Source organism: Pleuronectes platessa, chromosome 21 (genome assembly GCF_947347685.1).
Source record: "Pleuronectes platessa chromosome 21, fPlePla1.1, whole genome shotgun sequence".
Classification (NCBI taxonomy): Eukaryota; Metazoa; Chordata; class Actinopteri; order Pleuronectiformes; family Pleuronectidae; genus Pleuronectes; species Pleuronectes platessa.
Window position 1 is genome coordinate 10,213,027 of NC_070646.1, and position 27,325 is coordinate 10,240,351.

The following is a 27,325-nucleotide window of genomic DNA, read 5'->3' on the forward strand; positions in this document are numbered from 1 at the left end:
TTAGAGAGGAAGAAGAGAAAAAAAACAAAACAAAAAAAACCAGAGCGGACCAGACCGGCCCACATTGGGTCAACGGCCCACCGGGACGATGCCCGGTATGCCAGATGGCCAGTCCACCCCTGGACGCATCCCATAATGAGCATGTGTGTGTGTGTGTGTGTGTGTGTGCATGTGTGTGTGTGCGTGAGTGTGTGTGCGTGTCAGATGGGCGTGGTCAGTGTGATGGGTGGGCCCTCAGATGAGATGATAGTATTATTATTGTATTGTTGTCATAATTAATATATAGATTTGACCAAATGTAAAAAAGTTAAGAAACATTGTTTGTCTATGCTCTGCTGTGTTCATATGAATAGTAGCAAACTAAATGAATCACACTGATTTGTTTCACTCCAACACTGTGTTAATTGATCAATGAATCCTGTGTGTATATTCAGAAAGACAGAGGTAGATGTTACTATACTAGTTATTTTTATTCAAAAAGTTCAACATATTTACAACACATCATTAGATCATTTCAAATATGTACAAAGGGGGACAGGGGAGGGGTTTGTTTTGAGGAGTAGAAAAAGGGTGAGGGCGGGGGCTTCTCCACCTCTTCTCTCTCCTCCAGCTCATCTCGGCCTCCTCCTTTCTGTAGCTCAGTCCCATAGTTGGAGTTTTCTCCTGCTGCAGTTTCGTTTCCTTTCGGCCCTGAAGCAAGCACCTTCTCGTTCTCCTTCTCCATGTTGACCTCCACCTCACTGCTCACTTGTGCAGACTTGCTTCCAGAATTTTAGCCTTGGCCTGACAGTCAGTGAGCTCGGCCAAGCAGTCAACATAGGCCCTGAGGCGAGCATGCCCTTTCTCTACCTCCTTCGTTATGACAACATCTTTGTCTTTCAGCTGGTTTTCCAGCTGCTCCACCTTCTCCGTCAGGGCCTGGATCTCATTCTCCTTCTCCGTCTCCATCTCCCTCTCGGTCTCAGTCTCAATCTTAATCTCCCTCTCCTTCTCCTTCTCCTTCTCCGTCTCCTTCTCCTTCTCCTCCTCCTTCTCCTTCTCCACCGCCATCTTTATGATATCATCTCTGTCTTTAAGATGGTTTTCCAGCCGCCAAACCTCCTCCTTAAGAATCAAAATGTTCCTGTTGGCTCGGAGGATTTCGACATTGTAGATCGTCACAAGTTTCTCCTTCTCCTTGTCCTTCTCCTTGTCCTTGTACTTCTCCTTCTCTTTCTCCTTCTCTTTCTCTTTCTCCTTCTCTTTCTCCTTCTCCTTCTCTTTCTCCTTCTCCTTCTCCTTCTCTTTCTCCTTCTCTTTCTCCTTCTCCTTCTCCTTCTCCTTCTCTTTCTCCTTCTCCTTCTCTTTCTCTTTCTCCTTCTCTTTCTCCTTCTCCTTCTCTTTCTCCTTCTCCTTCTCCTTCTCCTTCTCCACCTCCACCTCACTGCTACATCCTGTATCATGCTGAGGTGGCTCCTGGTGCAGCCTTGCTTCCATCATCTTCATCTTGGCCTGACAGTCAGTTAGCTCAGCAAGGCAGTCAAGATAGGCCCTGAGGCGAGCGCGCCGTTTCTTCACCTCCTTCGCTATGACAACATCTTTCTCTTTCAGCTGGTTTTCCAGCTGCTCCAACTTCTCCGTCAGGGCCTGGATCTCATTCTCCTTCTCGGTCTCGGTCTCAATCTCCTTCCTCTTCTCCTTCTCCTTCTCCTTCTCTTTCTCCTTCTCTTTCTCCTTCTCCTTCTCCTTCTCCTTCTCCTTCTCCACCGCCATCTTTATGAACTCATCTCTGTCTTGAAGCTGGTCTTGCAGCTGCCACACCTCCTCCTTAAGAGCATTGATCTTCCTGTAGGCTGTGAGGAGTTCGTCATTGAGGATCTTCAGAATATCTGGTTTCTCCATGGTTCACCACAGAGAGTAGATGTATCTTTTGAAGAAGCTGTTGTATGAGTTGATGCACTGTTTTCCGAAGAAGTTTCTGCTCTTGTCTGGAACTTGAAGTCAAAAGGCTTTATGTCTGCAGGTGACAGGATGAAATAGTGTGTAAGATTTAGGTGAATTTGATCAATCAAACATTCAATATAAAACAATTGACACAGATAGAGAGACACACGCAGAGAGAATGAGAGAGAGAGAGAGAGACAGACTGGCTGGTTTAAGCGAGAGATTGAGATTGAGAGAGAGAGAGAGAGAGAGAGAGAGAGAGAGAGAGAGAGAGAGAGAGAGACTCCCCTCCTGCTACGTGTGTATCTGGTTGCCATGGAAACTCAACTGAATGCAACTGCTCTCTCCTCACTGGGACAAGAGAGAAATCTAAACTCTGAGTGCACCACTCAAACAACTATAATTCAGAAACTATAAGTCCTATCTGTGAAATAAAGACATCGGGAGAATTCCAAGACTTTGCCGGACACACAGATATATTTGAAATTTGTGAGAGTAAAAAAATGGGACCGTGTGAGCAAGTTATGCAAGTTGATGCTCCTTCCAGAAAAGTTTTCTCTGAAATAACATTAGACCCAATAGAGAGGGATTGTTTCCGTCAACTTGTCCTTCAACACATTCAAACTACACATTAACCAAAAAATCACCAGTAAATTTTTTGGGGAAATAAAACTTCCCTCATCAATCACCATGGCACCAAGCCCCTTTGATTTGAATTTGAATCTGAATTTGATTGGCAGTGATGGAAGCTGTTGTTTTTTTACTTTATCTTAAATACTAAAGTTAAACACCAAGGTTAATCTTCCCAATGTTACAAAACACATCGTTTGGTAGAATAAGATGTGAAATGGGAACATTTCCTGGTGCTACAGGTGCTTTGTCCACAATGCCTCGCTCTGCCTGGCCTCGGTGACCTAACGCTACTGAGCATCACGTTAACACATATCACTCATTAAGATAAGCAGCAGAAAACACAAAAGAAGCCAGCAACAATATTTTCACATTTGTCATAAAAGCAACAGAAAACCGCACATTATCAACATGTAACAGCAGAAGCTTCATATTATAAAGTGGTTTAATTTCAAACTTGAATAATGAGCCTGAATTGTATTGGTTAGCATGCTGGTTAAATACAGAGAGAGGGTGAGACATGACTTACCTCAGTCAAGGTCAGAGTGCAATAGCAGCTGTCTTAAAATTTAACAGTATTTAAAGCAATCAACAGCCAATCAGAGGTCTCCTATCAAAATACCAACTTTGATGCTGTTCATCAAAGCATCAAAGGAGGTATTGAGAGAGTGTCCCTGTCAATCAAAATAATCTTCTATTTCAAATCTTAGCATCTGGTTGCTATGGTGATATAACCACCTACTGATGAGGAAGTTTTGCGATCATTTATTTCTGTAAATAAAAACAGGACGTTTCATTTTGGTGGACTTTTAATTGCGTCATTCTTGCAGCATCTGATCTTTAATTTTTTTAATGGCTCCTGTCTTATCACCTTCTTGTCTTAGTATTTATATATATATATATATATACATATTATATATGTATATATATATACAATATATATTTACATATATGTTTATATACATTAACATATGCATGTAATAAATGAAACAAAATACATTGTTCATTTCGTCGTGTAACTCTTAGCCGCAGTATTTCATCACAAACGAACATGTGAACATTATACAACCCAGGATATTTCCAAACAAAATTCAGACTTAAATAGTTTAAATTTATTTTACCAAGAGGTTCATGTCACTGTATGGAGATTATTTAAGATAAGACGATTTTCTACAACCACAAATTCCATTGCACAAGTGTTTTGCAGCAGAAAATACCTTCATAGGTGTCTATGGATGAGAGTAATTCAACTCAGAGCTCAAACAAAACCTAAAGAATCACGGAGACGGATGACCAATTACAATACATATGATTAACTGGATATGAAATGACTTCTACAAGAGGATATGAGATTTTGATCATTTTGCCCAGCCCTAGTTTTCATTGAAATGCTTGTTCTCTCACATGAAAATACTTTGTTCTTTAAAATGCACAACAATGTTTGTCAGTAGGACTTCCTGATATCTTCCTCAACGATGAATGGACACACGTTCTGTTCATCCACCGACTGCCCTACCTTACACATGGCATGAAAGTAAGATTTTGAAGGTCGGATTTCAAAAACATCTCAGAGTTAATTTTTACTGTTTTAGATTCTTAGTACTGGAGATTCTTAACATCTTTCTGTCTAAAGTTGATTTTAGGTCTATTTAAGAAGACGTGTACTGTTTGTAGTGATCTATTAATGCAAAATGCAACAAATTGGTAGCTAACATGGTCTATCAATGAGGCCTAACTGGTTTGACCGCTATAGAGGCTGTTGGATATATGAACTTCATTTGTTTGGTTAATCTTTATAGTTATTTCTAGTTTCTTGGTAGTTGTTTGTTCTGCCTTAAAAGATATAAAACAAGCACGACGATTTCCATGACTTTTATAACTTCAGACGACAAGAAATAGCAAATAACGATTCTAAGGGAGCAAACAACATGGAACCTCGAACAAACACAGGAGAAATGATACATGTAAAATGATTTAGAACAGTCAATTATATTAATGATAAGATAATAAGATATAACAAATACGATTCTTAGTTTCAAAATGTATTCAAAGGAGAGACGTTTAAATGTGCAAGAGTATTGACATTGACAAATGTGACAACTGAAACAATAACATTTGTATTGGAAGCTATCAAATCTGCACCATCAGCAAATGTAGTCATCCTTATAAATCCTAAACATCTCATTTAATTCAATTCAAAAATATATCAGGTAGCACTATTTTGACATGTGACCATCAAATACTACAAATTGCAGCACTGACTGAGCTTTCTCATAGGTTTGACCCAATAGTTAAGTCTCTGGGCTTCAGAAGAGAGTTTCCCTTTAAGTGCCACAATAAGAATCCTTTTCCAACAGGTTGGACATCTCCATCCACGACAGGTCCCACTGCACCTCCGTCACATCCAACTTGGTGGCAGGAAGCACCCCTGCTAGAACTTCCTGTTTGGAAACAGGCCAGCAGCTCCAAGTGCAGAACTTCTGGTACCTTCAAGAAAATACAACAGGCAGTGAATCATTTACTTCACCACCTGTTGGCCTTGTCGTTCATGCAGTAGAAAGTAGGAAGTCAAGACGGATGAAGATTTTATAAATACTAACCTGTAGTGACAAACGAGCCAAACAGTCAAAGGAATGACGATCAGAAGTAGAACCCCACATGAAGCAATGATCCATTTCCAGGAACCTGATCAAGACGACATAATACTTGTTTAAATAAATAAAACTGTTATAATAACAACAACAATTGGATTTCCAATCAACTTGGCAGACAGATGTAGTAAGTGTCAGGAAAGGGCCCACTGTATTTTGGTATTAAGCCGATCCAGTCATTTTTTAACTCTTTCTTTAACATTGTGCTTTTAAAACGTTTTCCTAGGGAATAATTCTTGGACCTTAATGAAAAAAATCTGCCGTATGTAGAGGACTGATATCTATGAGTGTGTGAAATTTGGTGCAGCTTGATTGTATTTAAGGGGACTGCTGGGCCTTGTTGAATATGCGCTCTACTGAGTCCCATTGTAGTTTCTTTCATCTCATTAGATCCTGAGGGATCTTCCTGATGAAATTAGACCTTGATGAAAAGACAGAGCAGGAGGAGAACCAGACAACCAAAAGGCTTCACTCAATAATGGAAAATGTGTTGATTAATATTGAGTATTTCCTCCAAAACAAGTAGATGTCTATGAATAAGAAAAATACCAGTGGAGGCTGGAGTCTCCTCTGATGTGAAGTTTCCTAAAAGAAACAACAGTTGATATGTGACACTGATCCACTTCTATAGAACACACAGCAGAGTGATGATGTTCAGCTGACCTCTGTCTGGTCTCACTGATAACCAGCTCTCTGGACTCTGCAGCTGTCTGTCGTGGGACGCACACCTGTAGAAGCCTTCATCTTCCCGTGTCACATTCTTAAGAGTCATCTTTATGACTCGGTCTGAACCGGACGAACTGTTAGAGTCAATCAATGCTCCGTTTTTAAAGAAGCTGGTTTGTTTGTGTTTGCCGCTCTGATGCTGATAACACAAGGTGACATCGTCATCCGTAAACACAGGGGAGGCTTGGGTCTTCAGAATTATGTCGCCATCTGTGGAAGAAAAATAGAAGGCAAGATTGAACTCCTACTTCTTTTAGCCCCTAAGGATGCTGAATTTTTGCGGGCGCAAACATTCAGCATCCTTAGGGGCTAAGCCCCCCCTTTCTTTCAACCCTAGAAACGCCCCTGGTCCCCCCCTCACTAAACTCTCGCAATTAACCCAGACAGGCAGAGCCTCGATTAGCAGAGGACACGGGGGACGAGTCCCATCGCTCAGCGGGGCCACGTCACCCCACATGCACCGTCACAGGCCGGTAGAGGGAGAAGAGCTCTGCAGGTTGGTTCTGTAGGTAAAGTTTCGCACCAAGAATATTTAAGGTTGCATTTTTAGGTCAGTATCAGAATAGTTCTTACAGAAGCAGTGGATGTTCTCAACCTGCCTGTTTGGAAGGGGCTGTTTGGGCCGGTGCTGATGCTGGTTGCACGTTATCTTGCTGAAATTGAGAAAGAAAGAATGACCCTCAGGAATTGAGCTGTGGCAAGAAAAGTCCGACGAACACAAAGAGCAGTTCACCTGTTTACTCAACGTTCAGTGAATCTCAAACTGGAGTATCAGTTTTCATAAAGTAACAAACACAATCTTCAGACACAAGTTTTCAAAATAAAAGCTCTGTAATTCAGCTCGATATAAAGTATTTTAGCAACAAAATTAAGAATGTGCTTTTATTTTGTGGACAAATTGCTTAAGATAATGATTCTGTGAATGGTGTCGCCATGAGGGAGATCAGCATCTGCGACACACACGAACGCTCAGGTCAGTTTGATGTTGTTAAATAAAAAAAATTCATAATTATTAAAAGGATCTGGCAGAGCAGAAGATAAGTTCATCTCGGTCCACAGACTGAGGCACGCTGCCCAAGCCCCTCTGACCGCAAGGCGCTGTTTATACTGTTTATACTGAACCTACTGTGTGTGCTAATCACATCAAATTCAAAACTGCACATGTCAAGTGTGAAGCCTAAGACACGTGTTCCAAATACACACAGACTTCTGGAATCATCAGCTGAATACAATTGGAGTCGAAATTATATATTTTACTATCAGCTCTGGAAATCCAGAACAGAAAAGTTGAACCTCTGCACTAAAAAAAATACCCAGGGCTGTTTCAGCAGATACTGAGAATCACCGCCCCAGGTTGTATTAGCTGCTGTTTGCCTCCCACACTGAGCAGCATTCAGTTGTGGTGTACTTTATAGACAGGGCATGCGAGAGTGCAATAGACAAAGGTCAAGCTACTATTTCATTAAAAACATCTCCTCCTCCTCCACAGGCCACTGGGAGCGCTGCCAAGAGCGAGCGAGTGGAATCCCTCCGACACAATCAGGGCAGGAGGGACAGCGGAGTTACAGCGTCCATATGCATGGCCACATTCATATGTCAGGGGCTGCATTATGACCGATGGACAAAGAAATGCGCTGAAGGCAGGGGTGGACTGGGACAAAAATTCAGCCCTGGCATTGTCTGTCCAGACCAGCCCACTACATTATCAACGGACACCACATAGAAGTCCACAAATCTCGCGGCGTCTTCTCTCATGCATACTACTGTTACCACCTAGCTCAAAGATGGCAACAAGAAGGGAGGCCACACACAAACCTCTCATGCCAAAAGTAAATTTATTTAACTCCAAATCAAGATAGCTCTAACTACGTAGTGGGATGTGTCAAATATGTTACGCGTCAGTGGTGTAAACAGTGTTTGGATGTGTGAAAATAAGGTGTGATGTATGTTGTAAGGTGCAGAAGCAAAGAAAAACAAAGGCTGAGGGCCCCATGCCCCTGGAAGCAGCCTTTAGATCTGCAGCTGAAGCCCAGCCCAAAAGGGCAGGCCCAGGGTGACGCCCCTGCCAGCTCTACCTGTGTCTGGAAAACAACTCTTCAGACTCTCACATGTCAAGTGGTCAACCTGAGAAGGACATGGATACATTATAATGTCTCTAATCATCACAAATTAAGTATGATTTCATAAAACATAAAAAATGATAAACTCAACAGACTAGAGGAGACTCAACAGACATGGTACAGTGAAGGCAGAGAGTGGAGGCAGACAGAGAGCAAGTCCTCGAACATGGACAGAGGGGGAACAACTCCTCAGGCTCTCACATGTCAAGTGGTCAACCGGAGAAGGACATGGATACATTATAATGTCTGAAAAATAAAGAAAATGTTTTCCTCTGTCCTGAACCTAGAGTTGAGAACTTTTTGGATGTGTGTTTCTTTTAAAACCTTTTGAAAATTATTATAATAATGAAGTATGAATTTATACATTAAAAAATACATGATAAACTTACAATTCTAACAGTGGTCCCAAATGTCCACATATAAAACAGAGGGAGAACGACTCCTCAAATATATCACAACAACCTGTAATAATTGATCATTTAGTGTACATGATCACACCATTAAGGATCAACACATAAGCACTCTCATCTCTATTTACAGCTCAGAAAGTTTACTGATGCTATGGCAACAGTAAACGACGTTAGTAGCTCTTAGCTAGCTTAGCTAAATCATCTGAACAATAATAACCCATAATATCACAATTCGGCATATTAAAACCAAATCAAAAACGTTTTCTACTTTGTTTTGGACATGTCTCAAAAATGTAGCCTAGCCAGCGCCAGGCCAACGTTACTTACCATGTCTGCCTCCACTCGCTCATCATTGTCGAGTCCTCCTCGCTCGTCTCCCGGCGCATCTGCTGCTGCTGGGCTGGTGAACCCGGCACCAAATAGGTCCGTCAGTTTGGCACATTTAGCAGCCTCCACCTCCAGAGACTTAGGCTTTTTTTCCCGATGCTTCTCAGCGCCACCCGGGCGTTTTTTACTCTTATTATCCATTTTAAGTTTCTGTCTCAGCAGCAGCCCGTCCCGCGACTCCCGCCCCAAAATGGAATGAGGTCCCACCCCACCCTGGATTGTGTTGTGATTGACAGCACTGTCAGGGCTCTCTGAGCCTGTCAGCCCATGACTGATTGACAATGACAAACAATAGACCAATAATATGTGTCGATACTGGCAACACACTGCTAGCCCTCTGTAGCCAATTGGCCGGCCCAATTGGAGGGAATTTAGAGAGGAAGAAGAGAAAAAAAAAAAAAAAGATAGCGGACCAGACCGGCCCACATTGGGTCAACGGCCCACCGGGACGATGCCCGGTATGCCAGATGGCCAGTCCACCCCTGCCTCCAGCCCTGGGTGCGGGGTGCATCCAGCAAGCGGCGCTTCATTCGCGGACTGAATCGGACATGTCCACAGAGGAATGTATTTAGTGTGACCATTAACGTAAGGGAGGCGGGGTTTATCCCCTTTAAATATGAGTTGTGTGTGGTATTTGAGATCGGTTGCAAATTTCCAAATGTGAAGTTAATCACCGTCAGAACTTTGTAGTACACACTTTTAAAGATAGATTAACTCCATTTCCCAGAGTTCCCGGGGGAACGAAACGCGCTGACGTCATAAGCGCCGTGCCGTCTTTGCGTGTCGTTGGCAACGGCGGAGGCTGGCGCGGGAAATATACGACTGGAGCTGGACGTCAAACCCAAACTGCAGTTTTCCTCGGTGTCAGGGAGAAATGGAGAAGTTCTCTCGCCTCGTAACGATGTAAAACAAATGGTTGCATGTTGTTTTAACGTCTGTGGAAATGAGAGCGAGCGTTTCGAGGCCATTCACGTGTTTGCTAGCTCACCTCTGTGGATTTTAAACCTGCCCGACACACGTCAACAAGTGGATTTACCTGCCGTCGCCATCAATGGCCTCCAAAGGTAAAGTGACTGTTAAGGGTTTTTAACTAAAGCCGTCAGGTACAACAACAGAGAAAGTGAGAGAGGAGCCTGTGACGTGGAAGATGAGTTTACACTGAAGCGTTTAACTTGTTGTTGTTGAAGTGTAAGTTCACTGTGACTGAAGCCTGTTTGTGACTCTGCAGGTTGGCAGCATCCTTATGTCAACGTATTCAAACATGTCCGAGTTGAAGAGTGGAAGAGGTCTGCCAAAGAGGGGGATGTGACAACATACACGGTAACTGTGTGCCACAGCTGCTTGAATCTTTTTAAAGATTCAAGGGTTTGGTCGGTTTCTGTGTTTGAATTTCATCTTCATGGATTCCAGTAGTGTCCATATTGTCGACTTGGGTAGCTGTGAAGTGCAAATCACGATGACAAATGGGATAACACAACAGCAAAACACAACAACACAACCGTGTACAGTGGCTGATTAAAATGCACAACAGGGTAAAAAACCACACAATAAATTACAAAAGACGACAAAATAAAAAGGGCAACAGCATATCGCAAAAACACAATAAGGACAAAGGACAAATAAGAAAACACAACAACTGATCAAAAATCACGACAGCAAAACACAATGACACAACACCTTAACGTAAGTTATGCTTCACTTTTGACGGAAAGAGAGAGGTCCCTGAGTGGACAAACACTCTTACTATAAAGATGGACGCTAGGTTCATCCAATCAGCGTTGATCCTTGTCGACAGCAGCTACCTCTATCTTCCGTTAGAAGTAATTGTTGTGATTTGCTTTTGTGTTTTTCCATTTGTGAAATTTGCCTTTCAGGGCCACCGTAGTCCACTATTATGATTTGGCTAAATAAACAGCTTTTGTCAAAATTCTTTCCAACTTTCAAATCTTGGCAGGTTCCTAATCCCTTCAATGAACTAACCATATAAACCATATATATATCTCTCCATGACACCCTCTAGGACAAGACGCTGAAATGCTCAGTTTTCAGAATCAGGGGTCCTGTTCCTGCCAACAGTTACATCCTGGTACCCAAAAATACAAACCAGTCTCTGGGGCTGACTGGGCGCTACTTCTACCTTCTGTTCAGACCCATTCCTGGAAAATACTTTGTAGTCCACCTGGATGTTGCCGCAGAGGTATGTATTTTATTGCATGATTCTGTGCATGTGTACACTGTACGGCTGTTTTCAGGCCTATACATTGGCCTTTCAGCCCTATAAATGGTCTTTGGTTTGAGTCCCTTTGAGATTGTATTGACAGTCATGTGACTGCACTTCATTTTTAAACGCAACGATCCCCAGCTCTGCCTTATTAGCTTTCTCTTTATAATTCTTTGACCTTTCAAAGTTGGTTCTTCTAACGTGTCGACATTGTAGTCTAATAGAAAAGTGGGAGCAAATATTCTCCACAGTCTTTTGTTTACTGTCGAAATGTGTGAAAAAAATGATTCAGTTTAATCTCATAATTCTTTTTAGAGAGATATTTTCACTCATTCAAGCAGCACTTTTAAGAGAGTTTAGGAAAGTTTTTATTGACTTTTTACAACTTTTCAATCATTTTCTTTTTCCTTTCTCTCTCTCTTGCTCTCTGCTGTGATATGTAGGAGGGCCAGGTTGTGCGTATCACCTTTTCAAATATGTTCAAAGAGTTCAAGTCCACAGCGACCTGGCTCCAGTTTCCTTTTCTGTGTGAAGCTGAGAAGGATTCAGTCTATGAGAGCACATCCAAATCTTCAAGACATGGTAAAACACACATGCAACCGTACTTATGAGGCCATAATCATTTCCTTTTGTTTCATTAGATGCCCCACTAAGAGTCCACTGTACTTTTCTACGTATTGTAACTTATCTTTATGTTTATGTGCTCCAGGTTTCGTGGGTCCAGCGCCAAATTCAGTGCGCTGGACCTGTCTGATGCTGGATCTGCAGCACACACTCTCCGTCTATGTCAACCGCTGCTACAGACACGTGAAGAGCATCAAGCTTTGTGCCAACTTGGCAGTGAAAAACATGTTTACCAGTGACCTGCTGCTAGATCCAGGTGGCTCTATTTTGTGTTTTTAATAATGTATAAATCTTGTACTTGATATTCACACCTCATTTGTTGTGAATGTGACTAGTTTGAGGCAATGCCATGTGAAAAATAAGAGGACAAAAACAAATGAATAAGACAAAGTCTCCTCTTTGTGTGTGCATGACATTTGTATTGTTCTCATCTCTTTGCCCTTTTCTCTCTCAATAGGGGTTTCCTTCAGTGAAGCCAAGCTGATGGGACTGGCCTCCTCTCTGGGAACAGGTCCCATGCCTCGAGACATGTCATTCCCTGTGCCCAAGGGCGGCTCCTGGCATGACCTCTACGACCATATCAAGTACGGTTACCTCATCAGAGAAAAGACAGTGGCGGAAACTGGCTTTATTCTGAAGTTATCACAATCAACTTTGTTTCATGGCTGTCCATTTTAAAACATTAACATCAGCCAGGCTTTTGGAATGTATCTTCATGATGAATTTTTTTTAAACAACAGTCTACTATTGGAAATGAAAGAACTACAATTGCCTGCTTTATTGCAGTGTACTGCCATGGACTCTTTTCTTTTCTCCTACCCCAACAGGTTTCCCTCAGAGGGAACAAAGTTGCCCTTAGACTCCATTCAAAAAGGCAATCCAAGTAGTAAGTCTTGAAATATCACCCTGCACGTCACTCTCATCACATGGTATTTAACAATTTGTCTGCCTTGTGTGCGATGCTCTTTACGTCTGACTCCTTCTGCTTTTTAATATTTTCCTTAAAACATCTGTTTTTCTCTACAAAAATTTGTTTCCTTTACTCTGCACCAGAAATATTTTTGTCATTCATTTCATTCCAACAGCTTTTAGAAATCAATACTTACAAAGCAAATAAATTATAATACATCTTTTTCAGTTCTTGCTTTTTTTAATAGGCATGCCCGGTATTATGGATGAATGACATTCATGCCCAAATTTTTCACAGGCTGTATCCTAAGACCAATTAGGGGTGAGGTATCTCGCTGTGTCACCCTCAGCAGACCAGTTCAGGACCGCGTGTCCCTCGTTCAGCAGATCACCACCCCAAAATCAGTAAGCTCCAGTACAAGCTTTCATCAAGCGTCTGTCTATTAACTTGGCTAGATTTTAATTCTGTTAAATACTAAAATTAGGTTATGAAACACTTTTTTTCCCTTACGCTGCTTTGTTTAATTTTCAGTTTTTTTCCCCCTCCTGTCTCCTCAGCTCCTGAGAGATCGAACCCCCGTGGTGACTAACATACCTGAACTGGGCGTAGTCTCCTCTCACCAGAAGGACGACTGGCTTTGCCATAATGATAACCAGCAGCAGCAGGAGTCCGCATGCTTCAGTCCACACCAGCTCACATCCAGGTCACCCCGTGATACTGATGACAGTGAATACGGGGAGGAAAGTGAAGAAGAGGTGAAGCTTCATATGGACTAGACTGTACTTTCGATTCAACTTAATTATTGAATTGCGTCAAGAAGCAATTGTTTGGTCATTCTTCAGAATTTATGTCTGAAAATTACTCATATAGAGAAAAGAACAATAACATACCAGATCGCTCTCTCTGGTACATAATTTTCATTATAGTGCATGAGCCCACAATGCATCCAATACAGTTTAGTAACTGCTTTGAAAACACTGTTCACCTTGTCATATTCCCAGGTTGTTTGCAGTTCTCCTCCACATCCTCTCCATTTGTCATCATCTAATGACACCAAACAGCAGGTAAGACATGAGAGTTAGTGAGAGGGAAATGAAAACAACTTGAAACATCATTTGTTTGAGAGCTCATTACTAAATGTTATGAATCTGCTTTTTTTCTGCTCTCTTCATTAGAAGCTGCTTCCAGACCCTATTCTCAATCTCAATCGAATCATTGGATTTGGAGGAGGCACTTTTAAATATGTATGCTCATTAAGATCTAAACTATAATAAAAAATAGGCTGGCTTCATCCTACGGTTATAAACTAGAGGTCTAACATTTGCTTTGTATTCCGTTACAGGCTCTGTGGACCAAATCAGGTGATGCAGTGGTATATCCGTGTCATGCAATTATCGTCTCTATGAAGATTTCCTCGAATCAGCAGAGATTCTTTATTGGCCACACTGATAAGGTAAATGAGTGGTTATATGTTTTGCTAGCCCACACAATGTTTACAATGGCCTCCTATGAAAGGTTCTTTAAATTGCTTAATTCTAGGCCTTGAAGCGTGGTTGCAAGGCAGAGAGAAAGCATTTCCTTCTGCCTTTGATACAGAAATTAATTTCTTGACATGTGTGTTTTCTCTGTAGGTGTCTGCCCTAGCTTTTAATGGCAACACGACCCTGCTGGCCTCAGCGCAAACTGGTAATCATAGTGTAGTGCGAGTATGGAACTACCACAAAGGAAACTGTCTGGCTATATTCAGAATTCATGCTCATTCATTATCCTCTCTTAGGTAATCAACTGCGCACGTCATATACATGGTTCATTGACATGTTAAACGCTGCTCGCTCATTCAAAATGTCTCTTTTGTTCTTTTCTTTCCATTATATAGCTTCTCACACAGTGGCAGTGTTCTCTGTGGAGTGGGTAAAGACAGCCACAATAAAACAGTAAGCCTCATGACTGCAAATGTTTCCACATGAAAATTCCACTGTTTGCTTTCTAATTCGAGTATAAAGGCATTTAGCACTAGCTGCCGTCTATAAACAGAACCATGCCTGTCATTAGATTCAGATGAGAAACTGCTGAGCGGCCCATTTAATCACTACTCTGACTGACTCATCTAGTTGTTATTTCAAATGATGAATAATAACTATAAATTATTGCCCTTAGCTGCAAGCAGACTGTATATATTTGCAGTCCTAATTCTGCACTTCTTAGATGGTGGTGGTGTGGAACACTCAGAACATCACTAAAGGTGGAGAGGTGACCATCTTATCCAAAGCTCACACCGATGTGGACATTAACACCATGAAGGTCGCCTTCTTCGATGATACAAGGTACCCTGGTTTCTATGTTTAGTCAGGTACTGATTGATTCTTTTCACCAAAAGTGCAGGTCTGCATATAATAATAATAATATACTTAATTTGTTGAGCCCCTTTCATACAAGAAATAGCTAGAAATGCAGGCATGAATCAGCTTTTCAGCATCTGTATAGTTGTATAAATGGCCGAACATTCGCTATGTTTCTTCTACATCATACATAAACACACTGAGACGGACATCTACTCACATTATATAAATGTTATATTTTGCAGAACACATACAGATATAGAAAGGCAGTACATTCTGAGTGGACACTTTCTTAATAGAATGAGGTTGTAGTTCTCCAGTGTTGACTGATGAGTCGTTACACTCCTAGCAGCTCAGTAAATCAGAGAACAGTAACTGAACCATCAAAATGATGAAGAGGAAAGACACAACAACAATAAAAGACTTTGATACAATCATAAGCTAACAAGCTGTGAAAGGGATTGTACTACCTAGAGACCTAAAAATCTTATTGAATATGAAAATTAGGAATGTAGCATTAGCATTATTTGATTCATGCATGGTACCTGTGGCAGTTTGCAGTGACAGCAAGGCCCCTGTGTCGTCTGTTGACTCCCACAGTGCTCACTGCTGATCAGCTATTCACAGAATTCATGATCACCCCAAAACCCTCAGAAAGCTGCAAACAGCCAAATCCCCAGCATCAGTGTTCAGTTCAAAGCTAGAGAATGCAGATTTAAATTATTCTGGATGAACCACTGTTTAAAGGCTTTTTTGTGTTGAATGTCTGAAGCATAAGACAGAATTGAATAATCATATAATGAAACTCCTTTTTAAAAAGTGTGCTTGTGCAAAGAGAGTTGTGTCACTTCAGCAGTTTTTTGTAGTAGAACAGAAATAGGCCTCATATCGACTTGTCAGTTATTTTGAATTCTGGGACTAAATGTCCGAGCGTGCTGCTTTTAGGTTGGTGTCGTGTGGTCGAGACAATATTCGTCTGTGGCGAGTGCGGAACGGGACGCTGCGCTCCTGTCCAGTAGACCTGGGGGAGTACCACTCGATGGACTTCACCGACGTGGCCTTTGAGGAGGGAAACGCCTCCAACCAGCATCCAGATGATCAAACACTGTGAGTGAGAGTTCACTCATCATTTTAAGAAATATGAATTTTATCTAGATATTCAGAAATTGGAATTAATAAAAGATGTCTCTCTTCCCATAGATTTGCCAGCACTCGCAGTGGCCATATCTTTGAGGTGGACTACAGCCGCGTAGAAATTAGAAATGTGAGGAGACTGTTGCCTGCACTGCAGCAGCATGCAGAACGCAGAGAGAAACTGACTTTTAACACAGGTGGGTCTGAAATCGTTTGGAGCAAGAATATGTTTATTTCATATTTTAAAGCAGAGCCTTTGAAGAAATGAGTGTGGGTGCTCGTTTGTCACAGGTCCCGGCATCGCCATCAACAGCATTAGCGTGTCCTCGTCATTCTGTGCCACGGGCTCTGAAGACGGCTTCCTGCGTCTGTGGCCCCTCGATTTTTCTGCCGTCATCCTGGAGGCTGGTAGGCACAGCAGGGTTAGGCCTGACATTAACCTGCAGCAAACTAACTGTAGGGGATAGTTCACATCCTCATACAAAGCAATCACTGAGACACATGTCATTGTTTCCCAGAGCACGAGGGACCTGTGAGCCTGGTGTCGGTCTCATCGGACAGTCTTCAGGTCCTGGCAGCCACGTCAACCGGTATCCTGGGTTTCCTTGATGTGAGCAGCCACGGGTACAACACACTGATGAGGTCGCACACAGACACTGTGCTTGGCTTCAGTGTGGACGGCGTCCGTCGGCATCTCACAACTGCCTCTTCCGACGGCACAGTGCGCATTTGGAATATGGACTCCTTACAGCAGGTCAATCCACGTCATATCAATTTCTTTTCCTAATTTCATTGGGGAGGCACTGTCCTTCAGTTTGTTGAACCAGACATAAAAAGGCTCAAGTCTGTGTACGATGTTCATAATCTCACTTTAGAAAAACTGGACATGGGTATTCTGTCCTGCCTTTTGTCAGTTTTACTTTCTCTGCTGAAGCTAGGCCACCCGAGGCTGTTTTTAATCTCTCTTTCTAGTCTAGTTTGTGATTTATAAAAAGAGATCGATAATAATTGTCTGGTTTTATTTAATAATCCAACCACCAAAGTCCTTGTTCACTCTCTACGACTGAATGTCTGTCTTGTTGTCTCCTGTGTTTAGCTGTACGACTTTGTGTCTGAGGACAGCCCCTGTTCAGTGGCCTTCCATCCCAGTGAGCAGGTCTTCTCTTGTGGCTCCAGCTCGGGCGTCATCAGGGTCTTTGACATATCAAGTGCCAAACTGTTGGCTGAACACAAGTACGTCTGAACTAACTTCCTCTTGTGGATACCATATGTTTGCATGGATGCAATCACTACAGTGTATTATATAGTATAATATGTTGTGTTACACACAGTATGCAATGATACAAATACATAATAACTGGACTATAACTAGTAAATAGACCTTGATATTAAAGGAAAGCAATTATATTTTGATATAGATAACGGTTATGACTGCACTCTCAAATGAATGTGAAATTCTCATCTGTGTTTATGTCCTAAACCTAATATCTGCCATGTGGGTCAGTTTTGGTGCATTTTAAGATGATTCAAGTGCAACAGATACCACTTTAACTGCTGTTAAAAAGTGTATCCTCCAAGAGAGTACTGACTGATTTTGTATTCTTATTTCTCAGCATATATGTTTCTGCTTACATACAGTATGTGTGTACATATATTACAGGCATCACATTGGTGAGGTGGTGGGTCTTGCCTTCTCTCCGGACGGGGAGTACATGTACAGTGCTGACTCTCAGGGCTCTCTTGCACTTTACAACTCCTCGGACGAAGATCACAATGTCATCAGAGTTGTATGTATGTACACACACACACACACACACACACACACACACACACACACACACACACACACACACACACACACCTCAACATAATTGTAGTAGATCATATGTTACACTGAATCTTACCATAAACCATACATGCAGGCACAGAATGAAATTGAATTAGCTAGCCATCCGATGTGATATTGCTTGAACTGACTTTACTCAAAGGCTCACTAGTTTGAGTCACAATTAGTTTATCCGAAAGCCACATTTAACATCATCTTGCGATTCACCCTGTACCTGATTTCCTAGGTAATGTGGTGGCCCGAGGCACGGAGCGCGCTCCAGACGCTCTCACAGTGCGCAGTGACAGCCGCTGTCTGGCTTTTGTCGGTCCCTCCGAGTACATTGTCACTATTGCTGACGCACGGTCTCTGGATGAGGTATCTCGCACATTGACACCTTTCATGCCTAATGAGTAGTGAGGCTTGCTGCATCACTCTTCCATTATATGGGTTTCTCTTATGGATCCGACTGACACATGTCATCCTTACCCAGTTGCTCCACGTGGATGTGAGTATTTTGGAGGTAGAGAGCCCTCGTCTGGATTCTGCACTGAAGGTCTGCTTCTCCCTGGCCTCCACTGAACATCTGCTGGTTGCGACATCTGCTAACAAAATCCTCTGGGTTAGCACTAAGACAGGCCGTCTGCTCCGAGAGGTAACACCACAGCTGTTGTGTCTTAAATTATCAGCATATTATTTTGCAATGTTTTAATTTATTTGCTGAATGTGTACAATATTAAGCAGAGGAAGGTGTTTAAAAAGTTTCAGTAGAACATGAGATTACCTGACAGAGATACCGACAACAAAAAGCTCACAGGGTAGAAGAATATGGAAAACATGTCCACAGAGAAAGAAACAAGAGACCGAGTGTTTTGATATGCACAGGTTGTCTCTACACCATCATTTGATCCGATTTTCAGTTAAATGTCAGAGTTTGTTTTCATTTTCCTTTCAGATTTCTAAGGTTCACAAACACCAGATCTCATCCTTGGCAGTGAGTGAGGACAGTCGATTCCTGCTGACTGCAGGACACAAAGCTGTTAAAGTGTGGGATTATAACATGCAGCTCGATATCAACTCACAGGTACTCAACAGTTAGATACCTTTTACCTTTTACTATTAGTGGCTATAATGTAACTTATACATTCTCTACAGATTTTTATTTTATTAAGTAACTTCTGCAGAAAGTGTGTTGTGTTTATTTCACTTTCAAGTAGAAGTATTGGAAGGTTATGGGATTTATGTTGTGACTGAGACGCTTGTTTCTCTGGAGCAGATGTTCATAGGTCACAGTCAGCCTATCTGCCAGGTGAGCTTCACCCCGGACCAAATGGGAGTAGTCTCAGTGGGAGACGCCATATTTCTTTGGGACTTCCTGGCGCATTCTGGTTACTCATTGACTAACCGCAGGTAATAATCAGTTTCACCTTTAAATCTTGTTGTGTTTACGCTTCATTAGTTTTATTTTTAAGTGTCCAATTCGCTCTGTCTTCACTCACAGTTTACCTCTCAGAGTAAACCACACCCCGGCCCCTGGATCAGGTAAATTCCCATTCAGGTCATTGAAATGCTAAAATAATAGAGTGCACCTGATCCAAATCTTCTGACTAAATTCAATGTATTTCTTTAATTTGTGTTTTCATGTAACAGTTCATCCAGATGTTGCAGTGGGTGAAGTTCAGTTGTCCAATGGGATGCCTCGACATAAAGCACCACTCCCTTCCTCACCACCTCCACATCTGGAAATCAGCACGACATACCAAGCTGATCGGGGTGGTAAGTTCTCCCGCTCATGTGAATAAATATGAACATGCGTATATGAAATGCCTAGCAATACCTTAATTGACGTGCCACACTCTTACTCTGCATGTGTTCGTTGCTATTGGCTACAACCAAAGTGTTCTGTCGATGAAGGGATGTTGATTATAGGGACCTTATTCCGTGAAACTTTAGTGGTTGGTGGAGGTGTACGACTGTGAGGCTATGATTGTAGTGGTTCTCTTCTGAAACTTTTGGCTCCTCGTCTCATTGTGAAGACAGCCCAACCATCACAAGTGCTCCAGGCCCGCCCAGTGGTTCAGGTCCGTCATTGGGCCCCAGATCTGCCGCCTCCTTCCTCAAAGTTACAGAGCTAGTCAAAACACCTTCCCTGAATAGCAGCCATAATGACACTAGTAAGTGCTCCCCTGCCATACTTAATATTTGCAGTGATCTGACTCTTCTCTTCTGCTGTTGTATTTATGTCTTTATGAGTCTTTTTTTTTTTTAAGTTAAGTCAAAAGGCAAGAAGCCAATACGTCCAGATTGTTACAGGCACTTTATCCCACGTTTCAAGCCCTCCACTATCAATCAGGTAAACAACACTTTGTATTATAATGAACTGTAGTCACGGAGTGCTTTGATATTCTTGCGCTCCAGTCTGACTGTTTTCTCGGATTCAGGCGGCTGTGGCTCCCCAACCAGGAGAGGAGGGCATCAAGCTGAAAGCAGTGATTGGCTACAATGGCAATGGGCGTGGCAACATGGTGTGGAGCACTGACCAAGGTCATTATAATATACTGAAAGTCAAAGTTAAACATTACCTGTAAATTAAAATAAATAATGAACTTTAAAACTGAGGTTGGTGAAAGTTGTTGTCTCTCAATACATTTTCTGTAGGTTTATTTGCGTACTCGTGTGGCTGCGTGGTGGTGGTGGAGCACCTTCATACAGGATGTCAGAGACACTTGCAAGGCCACAGTGAGGAGATCTCCTGTCTTGCGATCTCAAACGATGCACAGGTACTTTTTTCATAGTGTTTGACATTTAGTTTGTGTTAGATTCTGTGAACCTTAAGTCACGCTGCTCATCCCACAGAGAAAGCTACAAATCAAGTTTGCCTTGCGCTTTATGGAATAATGCTTTGTTATCTCCTGCCCAGAAAATGGCATCAGCAGCAGGCGGCAGTAACGGCAGCAGGAGCCTCGTCTGCATTTGGGATGTGCAGAATGGAACATGTCATAAAAGCATCTCCTTCCACAGAGGGGCGGTGCAATGTCTCTGTTTTTCCAGGGACGATCGTTTTTTTCTCTCTGTCGGTCAGTAAAATTTGAATTTAAACTCTTGGCATAATGGCAAATAACAAATGTTGCTACTGTTACTACTATGGGTTTCTTCCCAATTCCCTACAGGAGACTTCTCTGAGCCAGAGCTGGCTCTGTGGAGCACCAAGACCTTCCAGCTGCTGTCCAGCGTGAGCATGTCGGGGCCGATCCATGATGCAGCCTTCAGCCGCTCTGCAGCCGGCCAGCTGGCCTGTGTGGGCAGCCAGGGGATTTACTTCTGCCTCCTCCACACTCATGACCTGGATGCTGACCTCCAGGTAAAACAGACATTGTGATTTAGGAAGTACTGTATCATTTTCAACTGCACATTTAGTGTGTTCTTGTGGGTAATTATTGTACTTGTACACACCCTGGTACATAAGGATTGACCTGTCTTTCACCCTTTCAGGTCCAGAGGGTGAAAGCACCTGCGGAGGTCGGGGATGTGGAGCTGACCGCTCTGTGCTATCACACGGACTCCTTTCTGTTCACTGCAACTAACCGAGGACATGTTTGCGTCTGGGACGTGAACACACAGGATTGCTTTATGACCTGGGAAGCAGATAAGGGAGAGATTGGTACATATTTATGATACATTCCGACCATCTAGTTAGGATAATAATACTTTTAGCTCAAGTTCCCGAAAAATAGACACCAGCATTATTATCTGCTAGTTGCTTGTATTAAATTGTGGAGATGCTTTTTATTTCACTCGGTAAATTAACCTGAATGAGATTGGTGTGGTTTCCTGGATTTCAGGAGTGCTGTTGTGTCGAGGGAACCGTCTGTTGACGGGCAGCAACACCCGCTGGTTCCGACTGTGGGAGGTCGAAGCTATTCAGAGCCTGGAGCCCCAGGAACAGGTCTGCCATGTGGAGGACAGGTGTGTATCTTTTTCTTAAGGCAATATGTATGTTTGATCTCGGCAGTAGACTCTTCACATGTGATGTATACGTTCCTCAGCACCAGGAGCAAGCCACATAGATCAGACATAGACGCTACAATCTGGTAAATTAACTTTAACGAAGGAAAATTAAGTCATATTTTCCCATCTCAAATCAAATCCCCCATTGGAATGTGCATGCAACAAGTCATTTGCTTGTCACATACCTATTAAAGTGATAAACTACACTACCTGCAGTTGTCCTTATTGACGATAACAGATGTTCATATGTGCTACAAAACTATCAATAACTGTTACACCAGTGCTACGTGCAGTTAACATACAGCCCCGCGCTGCATTTATTGTGGTAACCTGTGTCTTTTCTTAAGATGGACCACTGTGGTGTTGGAGAAAGAGGTAATGCTGGACGGGACCGTAGTCAGTGCAGCATTTGATAACGCAATGGACATGGGCATCGTTGGAACCACAGCCGGAACTCTCTGGTACATCAACTGGTCCGATAACAGCAGCATCCGGCTGGTCAGCGGGCACAAGACCAAGGTACCACGGCTCTGTCACCAGCCCTGACAAATGAAAAATAACCACATCCAAATCTGGATTCTCCGGGAAGAGCTAGAGTATATGGTTTAAACTTATAACTTATTACAATATATTATTGTTGATGGCTTGATTGTACACATCTGCCCAAGGACTTGCTAACACATGTTACATGTCTGTCAGAAGCTACAGTTGTGACAGTGAAATGCATGTGATAAGCAAACACAGCATCAATACCTATTCACAGTTGTCCTGACAAAATGTCACGTCCTGGTCTGAATCTTGTTTACAGCACCCTGTCATTTTGAAAAAGGAGCTTTAAATTGGTATGCCTCTGTGACAGTGTCAGCCTTGGTATTATGTTTTCAGGTTTCCAACCCTCAGTCTGAATCCCTCAGCTCAGAAAACCTTGATGGGATTTTTAAAAACGATTTTGGAGGTCAAGGTCAATGTGACCCCAAAAAACAACATTTGGTTCATAACTGAATACTTCATAAGCTGATTATGAATTTAACACAAATGTCAAAAAGAACAAAATGCTCAAGTAATGGCATTTTTATATCTTATCAGTCAATTGTCAACTTTAATTTGACATCAAAAAGTTCTGGATGTTATTAAACTCTATAAAATGGAACAAAAGGGGAGATTGTGAACATAGTTCTTGCAGTTTGACTTAAGTGAAACCAAGTGATGAAGGTTTTTTTTTTTACCTAAAAGGGGAAAGCACAATTCTGAATGAATCAGGAAAATGCAGCTACTTTCAGGAAAGATTCAGAAGAGAAGGATGAAAATATCATGACCTCTAAGGAATTCAGTTTTTCAGAAGCTTCAATCGAGTTTCTGATGTTTGCATGATGAGATTTTCTCATTGTAACAGCATTCAGACACGGTGACGTCACACTCTCCTTTTTGCCGCCGTGCAGGTAAATGATGTCGTGTTCAGCCCTGACGAGAATCACTTCGCCACCTGCAGTGAGGACGGTAGCGTGAGGGTGTGGTCAGTGCCCAGCAACGAACTGGTGGTGCAGTTCCAGGTGCTCAACCAGGTGAGGGGACGCATTTAGGAAATAGTCTACCTTAATAGGTGGCTAAGGTCTTGTAGAAATTGAAGGAACGCTGGGGATTTCTAACTGGATATCAGCTGTAAATACGATTGGGGAAATCAGAGAAAGATCATTTATATTTTTAGGGATTCCACCAACATGATTTAATGAATTGTTGGTCTCCTGGTGTTTTCTGCTCCATAGTAAGTTAAACGATTGTGATTTATTCCTTTGTCTTTAAGTACAGAACTATAAAAATTATAAGCATCCTCCAGGTAATAACGCTTATTACATCAGGAGCATATTTCCTACTTTGTGCAGACGGGTGGAATTATACCCACTGCGCCGGTAATTACATTCACTACACAGCTACTTTCTTTGTTTCTCTGTCAGGCCTGTTGCTGTGTGTGCTGGAGTCCCTCTCCCAGTGAGAACAGTGCATGTGTGGCTGCAGGATACAGTGACGGGACCCTGAGGATCTTCAGACTTGCCTCCTCAGAGATGGAGATGAAGCTTCATCCCCATCACGTTGCCGTCACTGCCATCCAGTACTCGGCTAGTGGTGAGAGAGCAGTTTCAGAAAACTTTCATCTGCTGGTATTACTCATATCAAGACTGTTCCCCGGTCGTCCCTCTCGTCTCTACTTCTTTAAGTGATCACTTCCTGGCTTTAAGCACCATGAACTGTTCTGATTCAGAAGGTTATTGTTCTAATCGTCAAACACCAAGGCTACATCCACGTTAACATCCCGCGTTTGTAGGCAGCTGTAGATTTAAAATTAAAATTCAACTGCACAAAGGCTGCTAGCAATGACAACAAGCTCAGCAATACTTTAAAATGGCCATCCGTGTTTCATTCAATACTAGTATTTAAAGCTGATGCTTTATTTTTCTCAGAAGGGTCAGGTGACAGGAACATGACAAACAAGGGTGGGATAAGTCTTGATTGATATGACGCTATCAGGAAGTACATGTGGGCATCTACATAATTCTTTCTTCTCGTCAGAGTAAAACACAACCCTGGAGTTTTCAAACTAAATCAGTGTTTCCAAATGTCCATGTTTGGGGTTTGACAAACTAGTCTGCAGTTTTAAAACCAAAGTGATAGATTTCTGGCAGGCTAAATATCTTTATTGTAATCACAGTGTAGGATGGGGTACATGTAGTGGTGAGGTGCCCCTGACTTTTGCTATATATAGCTTTTAAGTGAAGGAGAGCATGAGCCAGACAAAAGTACATGTTCATTCTTAAAGTAATTATCAAGTCGTGGATTTTTAGTTGTTTATGTAGTTTTATTTTATCTAAGTTATACATTGTAAATGGCAAAGTCTGAACCTGGCATAATGTTTGTTAGTGTGGATGTAGCCTTTTAGACAAATGTATACATGGTCCAAGAAAGGGGTCATAACTAATTTTTCCTTCAAATTTAAAGACTGTACTGCCAGTGACGTGTCATGTAACATGTGAACATCAAAGCTGCTACGTTTCATCCAGTATCTGTTTTTGGACACCGACAGGTCATGTGATCCTTTCAGGGGGGAAGAATGGTCTCGTAGCTGTCAGCAGCGCCGTGAATGGAGCGACTATCCAGATCATCAGGGACCACAAAGGAGCTCAGATTAACACCATCCAGTGTTTGACTGAAGAGGTCAGCTCAGTGAGTCATTGAATCAGAGAATGGAGCTTTATCTCAGCTTAATATGAGGGCACATTAGAAACTGAACAAAGACTTCAGAAGCATCACACATTACATTTCTCCTTTAGTTCCAATTTCATTCCGTGGAAGATTTGTACATAAACCTAATTCTGCAAGAGTAAATTCTTAAATGATCTGTTGCCCTGAAAAATAAATAATAACTGGAATGCTTATAAGACAGCGTAGTAAAACAATACCAGCCTGAGTGTCTGTATTTTAGAGGCAGTAAATACGTTTGTTTTTATTCATAAGTAGGTATGTAGTCAGATTGTTTTGAAATTTTCATTTCAAATCCACTTAAATACACACAATTTAAACAGAGTTATTCTTTTCATTAGCTCTCCACTGCTAGAGTCTACCGGGTTATAGATCTCAAGAAAAGGAAAATGCTGAAATTCTTCCTGTAGCGTTTTATCACATTTTGTTTCATCAGTACGTCTTTGGAGACTTTTTTTAATCTTCTCATCCTTAGTGTAAGAATCTCGCAATGGAAGGAAAGGAGATGTGGTTGACAGCCAGTGCTGACAGACGTGTGAGTGTGTGGGCTGCTGATTGGTTTAAGGACAAGTGTGATCTCCTGGACTGGCTGACGTTTCCTGCTCCGGCCTATTTGGAGGTACTGGCTGTAGATTAACTGTTGGTACACGGTAATGAATGGAAATGTCTCTGCGCGTGTACTACACACTAGATTTTCAGCTCTGTTTCGTAGTCTATACTCAGTCGAGGACCGTGGAAGATGAATTCTCACTTACCACACAATATATGTCTTTATTTGTGCTTTTGACATTTTCCAGCTTATCTTTTTGTCCTGTTTTTAAAATATCTTCACAAGAACATTCAGCTCAGTCATTTTGATATATCTATCAACCATTTGTGTTGCAGGATGACAGCCCACCTCCCAGCCTGGCTGCCTTCTGCCCAACAGACCCTGACCTGGTGGTCTACACAGGCTACGGAGTAGAGAAAGAGTTGTCCTTCTACAGCCTGACTAAAAAACAGGTAATGCAGCTCCCCCTGCTTCATTGTGTGGGTATTTTTGGGGTTAATGTGTGTAATACCATGCAAAATGTATTTGTTTTTCTGCAGATAATAAAAAAGATTGCCCTGCCGCACTGGGCCACATGCTTTGGTCTCTCCTCTAAGTCTCAGCTCATAGCTGTGGGATCAAAAGGTAAACTTGAATTTTAAATGAAAGTGTAATGAAAGTTCCAAGCTCACGTTTAATACATTTCTCATTCTGTGTCTTATCTCTTACCAGAGCGCGTGTTGAAGTTAATCAAGTCGAGCAGCGGCAGGTTTCAGGACTTCCTGCAGCACAGTGACTCACTGCAGACGTGTCACTTCTCACCCACTGGGACGCTTTTTTTCACAGTGGCTTATAATGAGATCTTGCTGTGGGAGGTGCGGGGCCTCTGAGGGCCTGGGGTCTGTTTAATTTAGTCAATTTGCCTAGTTCCATACTTACATACTGTAATTTTATTGTTCCATAAATATTTCTTTTTGTGAAGTAGTTGTGGAGAAGCTTTGTGCCGCAGAAGTTTTTATTTAATTAAATTAATTATTTTCTTTTGTTGTGTGTTTTTAGAATACTTTTTTTGTAATGAAGGGATCATTTTGTTTATTCAGTCATTTCTTATTTTTGACTATTAAGGTTCTTTTATGCTGCAGTTTTTTATGTATGAAAACTGATGAGAAATAAATAGTTACTGTTTTTGAGAAGTATTGTTCCTGATTCTATTATCAGTCTGTCACATTTGAGCTAAAGAGACTTCATCCCTCTCTTTTGGTTTGTTTCCTTGTATGGTTGCTTTTGTTTGTTTGTCAGCAGGATTACTCAAAAACTGCGTAACAGATTTCCACAAAACTTGGGCTACGAAGGATTCCATCACATTTTGGTGTGGATTTAGCTAAATATGTTTTTTTTTTTTTACACCAGCTCGAGGGAATAATGCATGAGTTTTAATGGGAAACAGGATAAGGCCTATTTAGGTAACTGATATCTGCATATGAGTCATAGTAAATTGGTGCAACTAGATTGAATTTAAGTGGAATGTTCATCCTTTGTGTAGGAGTGTGCTCCACTGACTGTTATTGTAGTTTAGATATTTTATAGTTTGAGTACGGTATTTGAGTATAATCCACACACACAATCACTAGTATCG

At 41.9% G+C, this 27,325-nt stretch overlaps 1 protein-coding gene across 2 annotated transcripts; it reads left to right on the plus strand.

The window, feature by feature from the left end:
* The first annotated feature begins 9,638 nt into the window (after positions 1-9,638).
* wdr90 (WD repeat domain 90) lies at positions 9,639-26,876 on the plus strand. Of its 2 annotated transcripts, none has more exons than XM_053413737.1 (43): positions 9,639-9,911; positions 10,076-10,167; positions 10,868-11,044; positions 11,512-11,650; positions 11,778-11,948; positions 12,150-12,276; positions 12,520-12,578; positions 12,900-13,006; positions 13,160-13,357; positions 13,604-13,666; positions 13,778-13,846; positions 13,945-14,055; positions 14,234-14,379; positions 14,479-14,536; positions 14,808-14,926; positions 15,887-16,048; positions 16,142-16,272; positions 16,367-16,483; positions 16,594-16,829; positions 17,172-17,308; positions 17,736-17,866; positions 18,148-18,278; positions 18,394-18,555; positions 18,856-18,984; positions 19,177-19,310; positions 19,402-19,442; positions 19,551-19,676; positions 19,937-20,074; positions 20,171-20,253; positions 20,342-20,444; positions 20,559-20,680; positions 20,821-20,977; positions 21,071-21,261; positions 21,393-21,561; positions 21,743-21,866; positions 22,256-22,427; positions 23,348-23,470; positions 23,861-24,029; positions 24,985-25,124; positions 25,636-25,779; positions 26,046-26,162; positions 26,250-26,334; positions 26,422-26,876. In XM_053413737.1, exons 1-43 carry the CDS (start codon positions 9,899-9,901, stop codon positions 26,577-26,579), a joined length of 5,481 nt encoding a protein of 1,826 aa, XP_053269712.1. In that variant the 5' UTR covers positions 9,639-9,898; the 3' UTR covers positions 26,580-26,876. The 2 variants fall into 2 exon arrangements, with proteins under 2 accessions (XP_053269712.1, XP_053269713.1); XM_053413738.1 differs by having other exon boundaries at positions 24,985-25,115.
* Positions 26,877-27,325: the final 449 nt, after the last annotated feature.